The sequence below is a fragment of the Haliaeetus albicilla genome, chromosome 28 (genome assembly GCF_947461875.1).
Source record: "Haliaeetus albicilla chromosome 28, bHalAlb1.1, whole genome shotgun sequence".
NCBI lineage: Eukaryota > Metazoa > Chordata > Aves > Accipitriformes > Accipitridae > Haliaeetus > Haliaeetus albicilla.
Genome location: NC_091510.1, coordinates 9,347,587 through 9,360,503, shown reverse-complemented (window position 1 = coordinate 9,360,503; position 12,917 = coordinate 9,347,587). Strand labels below are relative to the sequence as shown.

The following is a 12,917-nucleotide window of genomic DNA, read 5'->3' as shown; positions in this document are numbered from 1 at the left end:
CTTCTGTATAGGTGGTGTTGTCTGGTGTGGACTGTGAATTATTTTTTTTTATCTGGTATATCTGAATTCCCACAGGTAGCTGGGGTATAAAACCCCTGCACCCTGCCATAGGAGATCTTAGGAAGATCTGTGTTAGCCCCGTATAAAGGATAGTCAGCTGTTCAGCTGTGACAGTTCAGCTTCACAACTAAAGATGTAGCTGTAAATGGCATTATAGAGTTGAAGCAGTTTTTCAAATGGAAAGCAGCTACCTGTGCTAGGGATTCACAGTGGAAATGAGTACCATTTCAGTACCAGCTAAAACTAGTAACATTAAGCGTTCTGTTACTCTATTATATCGAGGGCACTTCTGTGAAGTATTCGAACCCCACTTTCTTTTTTCATCACAAAAGGAGATAGATCTCTAAATTTCTTATGTTTTTTTAAATTAGTATTTGTTCTGCTTGCAGCAGTTGTACACATAATAAGGGAATCTACATGTGTGATTATTTGTTTCAAGAAAGTAATTTTGTGATAGCAGAATGAATTTACACAGTTTGTTTAAAACTAGTATACATATTTTTTTTTCAAATTTGCAGTTGTCTTGGTAATATAACAGTCCCCAAATAGAGTTTTTTCTATTAGATTATAATATGTCTGATTTTTTTTCAAAATAATGCTAAAAAATCTATCAGAATTTTGCAGAAAAAATCCATAATTTTCTGCACAGTATCATTTTTCCTGAGCTGAAATACAAGCAGAGTGCTCACTCTGCAAAAGGTAGGAAAGAAGCCTAAAAATGGTTAAGAAACTTTAGTAGCTAAGGTGATAAATACTTTATGTACGTAGGTATAAGCAAACTATGATTTTTCTGTGTGGAACCTCAGCTTTTGTAAATTGGGTCTTGTTTCTGGATTTCTGGATTCCTTCCATGTTTGAAATACTTATTTGACATTAAGTTGGGTCTTGTTTCTGGATTTCTGGATTTCTTCCATGTTTGAAATACTTAATTTGGCTTAAGTACTCTCTGAAATGGTACTTCACACAGCATTACCCAATTCAGTCTTTTGAGTTCATACAATACCAAAGAGTAAAAGGTGCAATATGTGGTGATAGTTCAAAGTGACAGTGCTGCTTTGGAGAACAGTCAAACAACTTTTATTTCTGTCAAGAAGTTAAATGTCTGTTTCTTCCTGTTCCCATTCTGCCTCTTCTTCTGATGAGCCTATCCAGGCACAAAAATGTTCAAATATAAAAAAAAAGAGACTTTTTAAATTTTTTTTTTTTCAGTCTTTTTTCTTTCTTTTGAAATGCTTACAAATTAAGAGGTTTTTAGGACACCGGGTAGATCTTCACAATTTGAAAGTTAAGGAGAATCTTTAGTGAAATGGCAAACACTTGTTTCTGCTGTTTGTTTTGTTTAAAAGTATTTTAGTCTATTTTTTTCTTTTGTCAGTTCATAGAGTCTATATTAGATTTTAAGTATTGTCATAACAGTTTATTATAAAAAACCAGATGTTTAAGAAATGGAGAGATCCTGTGGGTTTTGGGAAAAATAGAGAAAACATTAGGTTTCTCATGAGCTCAGTTCAATTCCCTACTCTCTTCTAAAGAAGTAACACTCTTGGCTCTGTTCCCAGCATGATCTGATCAAGGAATGAACATAGTTTTTGTCTAATGATCAGTTTCTGGACAGATGAACACGTACTGTGCAAAAAGCAGAGAACAGGAAAGTATATTAATCTGCCTAGTCATGTAGAAAAGTCTTGTTTTCTAGGAGCATACTCATCAGTAATGGTCCAGTTTCTTCTGCCATCACTCAGACTTACAAAAATTTCCATCAATTTAACTAGAGCCAAGTGTACTGTAGTGTTGGTTGCCTATGAGAAATGTGTGGGTTTCTCCCAAGGGAGTGACTTCTGAGCTCCTCCTTTGGTTGGGGGATGTAGGGATTAGCAAGTGGGTGCTTCGTATTCTCTGCAAGCAGTAAACCCGTGGCAGAAATTGACTCCATCTCATTAACACATTCTCCAGCAACACTGAAATGAATGATTTTGTACCATAAAGATGTAGTAGTTCTATAACCCATCTATAGGTTAAAAAAATAAAGGTGTATCTTCCTTTGAGTTTCCCCAACATCACTCATAACTTTTATTTGAGATATCTTCCACTTGATATTCTGGTCAAATCTGTATAATTAACAAGCCATACTGTGTGATTATTAATTGTCTCTGTCCTTATATTTCACCTATGTAAAGCTAAATGTGATAAATGACACAAAAATAAATATTTTTGAATGAACAGGAAGAACAGTTTTATGGTAGTAGCTCTTGTCTAATATTTGGTCAGGTATTAGATATGCTACATCTTAAAACTACACCAACAGTACTAAGTTTTACAGTGTGGAATTTTACTAATTCATCTGTAATTCAGAAGTTTAGTCTTGTAATAATTTAATGAGTTTTTAATTAAAAATTACTATCCTTAAAATATAAAAATACTATAGCATATTTTTAGGCTGGTATTTTTTCTGATTGATCAGAAATCTTTATTATTATGGGTTGTGTTAATGTGTATATATTTTCTTAATCTGATACAGGTATCAAAACTGATGAGTTTATGAATAATAAGAAATCACATGAAGTGCAGGTGATGTCAGAGCTGATAGACAACATAGCGAATTACTGTGGTATAAAGCAGGTAAGAAAGCATTTCTTACTGTGTGTTACCTTGTACCTTCCAAATTATTCTCCTTATTGTGTTTGAGTACATGATTTTGATATTCTGTCACTGCTGTTCTTATTTTTCCTGTAAATAATTGTACCTAAAGAACAATTAGGGCCAAGAACCTTTACGGCCAAGCTGAAGGACAATTTTGTTTACAAATGTATCATTCCAAAGGAGCTGCCTTTCAATGAGTCACAATCATTTTATGACTCATGAAAAATATTAAGAAATTATAATCATCCTCTATACATTGAGCAGCTAAAAATTGTACTGCTTTTTGCTATACGCGAGTACTGCCATGTTTATCAGTATTATATTGCTGGGAATTTACCATAAGCATCACTAGGAGAGCAAAACTTCGTTCTTCTGTCAGGCAGACAAGAATGCCACATAGAGACCCAAATAGAAGATCTGAGAAATTTTGAAAGCTCATCTTATTCTGGCACAAGAGATTTAAATTATTTCCTATTGTTTAATGCTGTTCACCTTTATTTAACATGGGTTGTTTAATTAGGAATTTAGTTATGACTTTTTAGTTTGAAGAGAGACCAGATTAAGCAGAGATTTATGTAGCAGAGTGTGCATAAAATACATTTGGTAGAACATGTGTGAGATTCAGACACCCAACATCATTACCACCCAGTGATTACTCTATGAGTTGGCCGTTTCATACATCAGATGGCAAGTTCATCCTTGGATGGTGAAGAATTGCAGGATTCCTTTCTGAAATTTGATTGTAACTTATCCTTTCTTTTTAGCGTGTAATTGTGATTGCACAGTGCACTAGATCACTGTTGCATTAAAACCTCGTAGATGTTCACTTGTGGATCTGTTGGCAATACTTGAGTACCATATTTCACATTCTATTAGACAAAAGTACACCAATACCATTTCCTTGTTTTACATACAAGTAATTTTTCTGTAAGCTTTTTAAATGTTAAACTTTCTGTTAGATTCCACGTCTCAGACCTTTGTTGTGGTAATAACTAAGTATTACTAAGTATCTGGGTGAACTGAGTTGGTTTAATCATTTTAACCTCTATAATGCTAGTAACTGGCTAATGTAGCTTCATCCTCGCTTTAAACTGTAGATGACTAGTGACTCTGGACACTGCATTTGATTCCTTTCTACATCTGAGCTGCACTTGCTTTCTGTGCAAGGGGCTGTAAGTGTAAATGGAGACCAATTTCCTCCAGCCTAATACTTGTTCCCACAAAGATTTGTGGAGAACAAACTATATTTGTTTAAAACCAAAGATTAATAAGGTATGTGCCCAGATTTTATGCTGAACATATTCCCTCTGAGCCTTTTTTTTCCCTAAGTAAATACGTCTGAGTATGGTTTCAAATTAAGATATTGGTTGTGAGTAAGGGGGAAGAGACAACTGCAGTTGGGCAGGCCAAGTCTGTATTACCATGGTCTCTGGTGTATCTTGTCCCCCATACTGTGCCTGGCCTTTGAATGGGAGAGTGCTAGTTGGCCTGCTTCATCCCTGCACCAGGGGGGCTGCTCAGAATTAATGGTGTGGCCAGTTGAGTGCTGGGGGTAGAGTACATGGCCATGCTTTGTTCTGGTTAGTGGTAGAGATGTAACTGCAGCGTCCTGAGTTGCTACTGCTGCCACCACAGACCGAAGGGCAGGCCCCAAAACTTGGGTTCAGCTCTGAGTTGCTGAAGCTGAACTTTGATTAGAAAGTTATTTGGCTCAGGCTGAGTTTAATTTAGATAATGTAGATGATGCGGTACTCTTGATAGGTTTGGGTCAGGCCTGTGGCATCCTTGAAAACAGAGATCAAAACTCTGAATCCTGACCATCTGTTTTGTGAGGAACAACTGATGAAGGCAAAGTTTTAAGCAGTCTTCTCCTTACAACTGGGATTACCAAGTAAATAGAGAGCTGCAGTTCAGGCCAAATATTACTGGATGAGACGCAGTCAATTTGTGAGCATCTGTGATCGCTTACAGCGATGGAAGGCGATCTCTCCAGCAACTCTTTCAAGAGCCAGCCGCAGTGACAAGTGTGGGTGCCCTCAACAGCCGTAAAGTGGATGCACTCTGTAAAGAATAGAAATACAGTAGCAGCAGATTTGTGAAAGTAATTTCTTCTATCATTAGCATGTTTTTTGCCTTGCTTAGCTTTTGCTTCAGGCAAGTATTAGTTGTTCAAGTGTTGAAGACTTTAATGTACTGAAAAAGCTGTAGGAGAGCGTAGTTTGCTTATAATGCAATACTAAGTGTTCTCTGGAAGGTGGTGTTTCATATAGCATTTTCATTTAGATTTTAAATAGTTCCTGTGAGATTCAGGAATGAAAGGAAAGGAAAACCCATGTTCAGAGAGTAAAAAAGTAGAGCCACCTTAATGACCTAACCTAAGTCCCGATGTAGCTGGTAATAAAATCTCAAACCAATCATTATTAAGTATGTGTCAATATGCCGCAATTTCATCCAGTGATTATGCACTTTTATCAGATGGCTTGGAGTATCTTTATACAAAGGATTATTTTCTGTTTATTTTTTGAAAAAATTGTAACATTTAATGAAAAATATTATTGCAGTATGTCACTGAATATGAAATGCTGACTGCTCTATATTAACTTTTTTCCATTTTAGTCATACACTGTAACAAAATTTATTTGTGCAAAGTTACAAATCCCTAATATATGAAAAGAGCTTTCCAGTTACATTAAAAAAAAAAAAAAGAAAAGGCTCCTTCTCAGTTATTAAAAAGCAACTCCTTTTGTTTTGGTTACCTTTCAACTTAAAAAAATATAGGAATTGTAAAGTTTTAGGAGAGTTTTTTCCTTATTGATTTTTTTTCTATCCTTCTCGCAAAACAAAATATATGCAACATTTAATTAAAAAATCTAGAGCTATGAAAACACAACACATGTTTTACAACAGCACGTGTCCTCAGGGTGTTTCTTTCAGATATTACAGATCACTGACAGCTTGAAAAATGCCCTCTGTTTCACCTCCATACCCATGATGTATAATGGGTGGTAGAGGATATTGCTCTCCTGTGGTATTTTATAATATAGTATAATAAATAGTAAAATGAGAATAAAAGCAAAAATTTTATTACTACTGTAATCACTTCTAGGTTAATGATTTGAATTAAAACATTAAAGCAAACTAACTAAAGGGTTTTTTTTCAGTTGTTTACTGCCCCTTTTAAGCATTGTTCCTATTGTACAAGTGGAACTTCATTTTATAAAGAAGTTCTTGATAAAACTATGAAAAGAAGTCAGTGATAATTCTTCTTTGTTTAAATGCACATTTTTTTTCTTTAATGTATTTGTGAAAGTTTTCCTTGGAAATTGCAGCATGTGCAGCAAAAGTTGCGATGTGTAATGTAAGTATGATATAATTCTGCATTCAGCATCCATTAAATCTGTGATTTGGTGCTTGGAAATGTTGGAATGCTTCTGGAAACAAAGTTCTTGATTATGCTGTGCCAGAAACTGTGTTTAAACATAGTACCCAACTCACTATGGACAAGACCTTTGGAGTCCATTATATCATGGAAATTTCATTTTGAAAGTTCATGCTTGGCAGATACGCTATGGATTGCTGATTACCTTTCCTTATGTAATCAAGGGAAGGTAAAGCAGGATTAATTTAATGCCGTCTATTTGTTTAGCACAAGATCATTGCCTTCGTATTTCTAGTCAAATTTTCCTTTCGTTTTAAAACTATTCTCCCAGTGCTAATTTAACAATATATTACTGTTTTCTTTTTACTTGGAAACAACTGAAAAAACCTTACCCAAACAGCAGTTTGTCTTTACAGCCACTAGAGGTCACACGTAGGAGTTGGGAATAATTCACTAGCTGACTCTTGTATCCAAATGCTGCCTTTCACAGAAATAATTAAAAACGTTGTAGAAGTGGAGGTGTGCATGTTCTGCGTAATAGTAGTATCTGTTACATAAAATAGTGGGTAAAATTATTCCTTGAACACTTTTCTTTCCTTCACTTTTAAATAATCTAGGAGAATACTGGTGATAAATGTGATAAATAAATGTCATTTTCAAAAAGTATGCTTAGATTATATCAATTCTATCTCACTAAATCCACTCCTGTACTGATTTCATTCAAGAAATTTGAGGATTGTAGCATACCTAGATGGCGTATATGCAGCAATATCACATGATGAGTGCAGATGAGAAAGCCACGTGCAGCCTGGGTAAATGATTTTTACCTAATAGTGTATATTTGCCACTGTTTTACGTAGTCTTTAGTGACATTGCTTCAAATTTTTCTTTCTAATTCCACGGCTGTACAAATCTTTAACTTTCTTAGAATAAGGAATAAATCTTTCTTTTTCATTTCAGTAGGAGTATTGCTGTACTGAGTATTCTTACCTGGTAAAAAACTATGCAGTTGAGTTTAAGATGGATCCATGCAGTGTATGCTGCTATTTGGACTTGCAAATATCAATGTAAGCTTTCTTAAGAATGAGTGACAGACCAAGAACAAGACCTAGATGTTCTTGAATCAAACACTTTCAGGAATACGTAGAAAGAAGTTATTATATCTAGTCAATATAGTTTTTGGTAGATACCTGAACAGAAGCAAACATTATCATTTTCTTTCCTTAGAGAAATGTCACTCTGCCTATTCTTGTAAAATATTCTGTTATATATTTTTTACAAATTAAAACACACATGATATAAAACAGTAGTTATGTACTTAAAGGTCTCAGGTTACCCTTGTTTCTGCTACTACTCTGTATAGTGTTTTCCTTCCTGTGTTATATCAGTCACTGAACTAGCACGTGCTATCAACTATGAGACAAACTAAACTTGTCAGCTAGTTATCCCTTCTATTTACTCCTTCTTCCAGAACAGGCAGTGGAAAGCACATGTGACATACAAGCCCCTTAGTTTTATTACAAAAGCATCCTCATGTTAATCAAAGGTGTATGGATCATTTTCACAGAATGGGAAAGCGGTATAAATAAGTGTTCTGACATAAAGGGGGATATCAATATCACCTGTCTTTAGGTCACATCTGAAGTGATTAAGTTAGGCACCGAATCTGAAGATGCTTATTTCTGTACACCTAGTGGTAGCAGGCTCCTCAGTATGGTAGCCAGGTGCCTAAAGCTAAATACTGTGAACGCTTTCATTGCTAACTTTATATTCTGACCCAGTTTAGCAAGGGGAGGTGGTGGTGGTTTTTGGTTATTTTCTTTAGCAGAAAGAAGTTCTGTGACAAAAAATATACTGAAAGTCTTTCCCAGAAGAGTCAGGACATATGCATTACATAAGCATTGCAGCATCTGTTTTCTGGAGCAAATCATTTAAGACTTAGTCTGTGTTTTAAAGTCAGAAGGTGGACCAACAAAGCAAAAGAACTAAGTGTATTAGGAGGGATGATACTGATAAGGTAGGTATTAAATCCATGCTTAAATTTTTAGGGAATTATTTTGCTTTTGATTGAAGTATACCTTGTTGCTCATTAATATAGCAAATTTTATTTTCTTTTTTCCCCATTATCTAGGTAATTGATATAGGTTCTGGAAAAGGCTACTTGAGTTCATTTTTGTCCATGCAATATAACTTAAAAGTTTATGGAATTGACTCCTCAAACTCCAACACTAATGGTGCTCATGAAAGGAACAGAAAATTGAAGAAACACTGGAGAGCATATCAGAGTCGAGGAAGAGCAAACCTCAAAAGCCAGAGATTGGAAAAGGCAAATGACAGGCCAGGGGAAAATGAAGTTAAATGTAATGCAATCATTGAAAAGCCCTTAAATTATGACAGCAGTCTTCAAAGTCAGGACCAAGGGACTATCCAAGATTTAGTTCCTTCTTGTGGTTTCACAGAAGTAGCTACATCTGAAACCAGCAAACAAACTGAAGTTGATTTGGTGGCGCGGACACAGTCTGATGAAAGCAAACTTTCTGAAGAGGTTCTTGCTATTTTAAATGTTCTGCCTGCTGATGCTGTAGAAGTTTTTTCTTCATCTCAGTGTAACTGTGGGGAACTCTGTGAAGAGGAAAAGGCACAAAGAAAAATGGCATCTCTCAAGGCTAAAGCAAGCAAGTCGAGTGAATCAAACCTGTATTTTCCATTGACCTCTTGCATCACCGCAGAAACAGAACTCAGTGACATCATAACAGATCTGGAGGTTATTTTACTAATATTTGAAGTAGATTGTCTATTGTCTTTATATTGCCCTTTTCGTATGTACATACTGTTTGCTGGATGTACATAGAATGCTATCAGTGGTGTAAATGAATATTCTGGCCCACTAATGTTTTTCAGCCAGTTAGCAGAAGTATGTCTAGCGGATTGTTTTTCTATTTTAATATATGTGTTGGGATTATTATGAATGCATAAAGCAGCCTTTAGAATTTATGGGGTAGATAATAATCAGTTGTCAAAGTTAACAGCATACATATTAGCACATTCAGGTATTTTACAATTGTGGTTATAGATAACATCTAATTATTATGAAAAGAGTTATATTTATCAGGTAGATGGATATATTAAGCACTGGAATTTAAATTTTCTTGAAATTTCTTACTTTTTAAGTTTTATATTTTTGTAATTTCAATTGAACTTTGAAGTCATTGGAGAATTTATTTACTATGTATACTACTCAGCATAAAGATTTTGTAAAGAGCCCTATCTGCAAATAATGTTTTTATATTTTGACTTTTCAGAGTTAGTTTAAGTTCATCTAGTAATTTACTAGCTGGCAGGGATTGTGTCTACACAAACAAGCCCAAGCTCAGCTGCCCAAAGACAGTGACACAAGTCTAGAAGCTATATGGCTGTTTATTTGCTATGCCTGAGCTAACGTACATTTGGGTACATACATTCAGTCTTTTATGAAAAGATAAAAACTTGTCTGTGTTCAGTAGTAACTGAACTATTATATTCAGGGGTATAATTCATCTCTGATTCAAGACCATAAGCTTGTGCTGATGGCCCTATAACTTGAGCTAATAAATCCTACTGAGTGTCTGAGAACATGTGGAGCAAGCTCATGTCTGTCTGCAAAAGATACCCTGAGCAGCAGGGTTTGTTGATGAAGCATATGCCCTTACACTTGCACAGTTGGATTTTGTATCCTCTTAGTATGTAATTTGTAGGATGTAAAAGGTAAAAGAAATCCTATATCACTGCCTTTCTTTATAAATAAAAAAAATTACTGTCAGAAAAGGTAAAAGCTTCATTGTGTTAAAAAATAGTAATAACCAAACTGCACATTATGTGTGATGAATGTGTGTTATTAAAAAACTTCAAAATTTGCAATCATTTACATGTTTTAAAAGTGTTTTGAGAATTTTTAGAAATAAAATATTTTTTTAGAAATAGTTTTACAAATATTTACAATTTTTTATTGTAACCATAAATTAATTTTTTTTCCTCTAACTTGCCTAAGCTGGGAACAAATGGGAGTGGGTAAAATTAGTATTTACTGATTTATATGCTAAGTTCTGAAATTAATCTGCTGATGAAATATGCTCCAGGACAAGGAGATACCAAATTTTCCTATACTTAAGCCAACAATCCAGAAAGTACTTTCAGTTATACCCAGGCAGCCTCACTGAAGTCAGTGGTGGTCCAAAAGTGTACCTGACACAGACAGACTGGCCTCAGATTGTTCAGAAGTTTTGAGCGTTGTAATGTGTTTCCTCTGTCTTGCATGTGGTAGCCATCTTCCACTAGCTTTCTCCTGAAAGAATCTCTCTAACTTTTCCTGTCTTGGGGTTTAAATGTTCCCCTTGCAAGTGCACATCTTCCCTTAGGTTCCAAACTTGTTCCACTATTTCTGTAATTCCATGTGGAAAAAAGCTTTGTGGAATGGTGAGCTGAAGCTGACTGATAGGAAAAAAGTCTTTAAAAACTAAGCTGGACTGAAACTAAACTCTTGTCACCTAAAAATTTTGGATCCTAAGACAAGGAGAGGGCAAGCACAGAGAAGCAGCGCAAAGTGGAAGGTGAGAAGGGGGACAGGGAGAATTAAAAAAACAGAGGAGAGGGGAGGTTTTAGTGTTTTGCATGTACATATGTAATACAGATGGGTGAGAAAATCAGATATAGAGCAGCAAAAGTAGGTGTGCATATGAAGTCAGAATGATTATAGAAAGGTATCCCAGTTGAATGTCTCTGGGCTAATTTCTTGTTGATGACCTTGTTAATAAGGCTGAAATTCAAAGCAACACCATGTTTACAGTGTAGATTCCAACTAATAATGCTGGAAGGGAAATATCTTGTTATGAATGGTGAGAAGAGGGACAATTTGGATGGGGAAATAGAGGGAAAAGGGAAATTGAGGAAAAAAGGAAAGCAGGAAATAGAATGGACAGAAGAACGCAGCATCTGAAGCTGAAGTTCTTTGTGCTATGGAAGAAAGTACCCATTTGTTGTTGAATAGTAATAGGCACACTGCAAAACTGTGGCAGTACTACAGTTTTGGAAATAACAAAGCCTGCTCTGTACTGTTACATCTGTATTTAGAAAGTGGTTTTGATTTCAGCAACTTAAAGTAGTAGAAATGCCATAGATAGGTCCAGCCAGATTTACAGCAGTAAATCTGAAGTAAGAAAAGGAAGTAGCAGTGGTAATAATAACAATAACAGGAAAGCTAGGAAAGGCAAGAGAAAATGGCCCGTGTCCAGTCACCACGTAGATGTTCCCTTCCATGCAGGTAAACCAGCTGCTTTTTATAGTCTTGAACTTCTGCTTCCTCACAGTCGGTGAAGGTAGAGTGCAGAGGTATGTAGTTCCTTACCTGAACAAAGCAATGAGCAGTCTGTCTCCCCACAGAGGCAATGCACCATGTTTTCTTAGCACTGAAGAGCTTTTATTATGCATTGAAAAATTCTAGAACAGAACAGCAGGAGTCCTCATGGAGTTGTATATTTAAATCTTACAGCTCAATAACCATTTGCAGCATGTTTGGGTTTTGGAGTTTGTTGTCATTCGTGCTCTTTCAGTTGAAGAGGGAGATATTTTATTGTTGCTTTTTTTTCTTTTTCTTCTTAGGACTGTATGATGGTGGGTCTACATACATGTGGCGATCTTGCTGCAAATACACTACGAATTTTTACTGCCAAGCCTGAAATCAAAGCAGTTTGCAGTGTAGGCTGCTGTTACCATCTGTTGTCAGAACAGTTTGAAAACCAAGAAGGTAACTCTTCTGAGCTTAACTTGTGGCTGCCAGTTTGCATATTGAGAGTATTATACCTTTTAATTAATAACCTCCTTGTGTTTGTTCCTTTCCAGTGGCTTATTTAGTACTGGTTTTAATTACATTATGTGGGTCATTCACTCCCGGATGCCCTGTAGCTTTTCTGTTATGCCAATATTCCTAATATGCTTACTGAAATTAGGGACATTAATGCAGAATGTTTTTATGTGGTTATGAATACAGCTGGTTTTATTCCATTACTTCACTTGTAAAATGTGGAGGCTTTTTTAGTCCAATATGTTTTCATCCCTTTGAAATATTTTGTACCAGATTTTGCCCTTGGCTGTCTGCATGCAACATCCATTTATGTTGAGTTGTACATATACAACTATGAGCAGAATTAAGTCCTTGTAATGTAAGTTATTACTCCAAAAAACACTCATCTGGGGCATTGCCAGTTTAGAACGTTATGGAACAGTACATATATAGCTGTTTTTCCTGGGGATACAACCAGAAGATTATTTGGGGATTCACACTACAGGCAAATTTTCTTTCAAATGTGGGTTTTTTTTCATTTTTGTTAGAAAGTTGGTATCTTTGCTTGAAAGGTAAATTCTGGATAATGAAAAACGTTAAGTAGCTGGCTTTCCTAAGACAAGTGGTATGTAGCTGAGCTGTCTAAATGACCATCTGCTGAAGTCCTAGAACCTGATCATCATATCAATCAAATCTGAGAGAGGGGTGGATTGGCGAAGTTTATTTCAGCTTTTTCAGGGAACTTCACAGACAGAAAGGCAGGTGGAACCCAGCTGCAGCTCTTTAACAGTTGGCTGCTCAGGCAGCTAAGGCACGGCTCCAGGCTGACCATGACACATGCTAGCTCTTGGTTGCTTTAATGATCTTTTCATGTTTTTATCTTGCTCTGCAACAATTTTAAGAGTTTTTGCAGTGTATTAATTTCAGTTATTTCACAATACTTCAGATCACCTCAAAAACAAAGAAAAAGAAAATACAATCAAAAGTTCTAAGTTATGGAAATGTGATTATTAGTAAAAAACA

The 12,917-nt window shown here is 35.6% G+C and overlaps 1 protein-coding gene across 4 annotated transcripts in view; it reads left to right on the top strand.

Annotated features, from left to right (window-relative positions):
* METTL25 (methyltransferase like 25) overlaps positions 1 to 12,917 on the top strand; it is a 64,247-nt gene that overhangs the window by 10,488 nt on the left and 40,842 nt on the right. For all 4 annotated transcript variants that reach the window (XM_069773516.1, XM_069773517.1, XM_069773518.1 and 1 more), the window contains exons 3-5: positions 2,579 to 2,679; positions 8,211 to 8,843; positions 11,714 to 11,858. In XM_069773516.1, the coding sequence (XP_069629617.1) occupies positions 2,579 to 2,679; positions 8,211 to 8,843; positions 11,714 to 11,858 (879 nt within the window). The remainder of the gene's footprint in view (positions 1 to 2,578; positions 2,680 to 8,210; positions 8,844 to 11,713; positions 11,859 to 12,917) is intronic.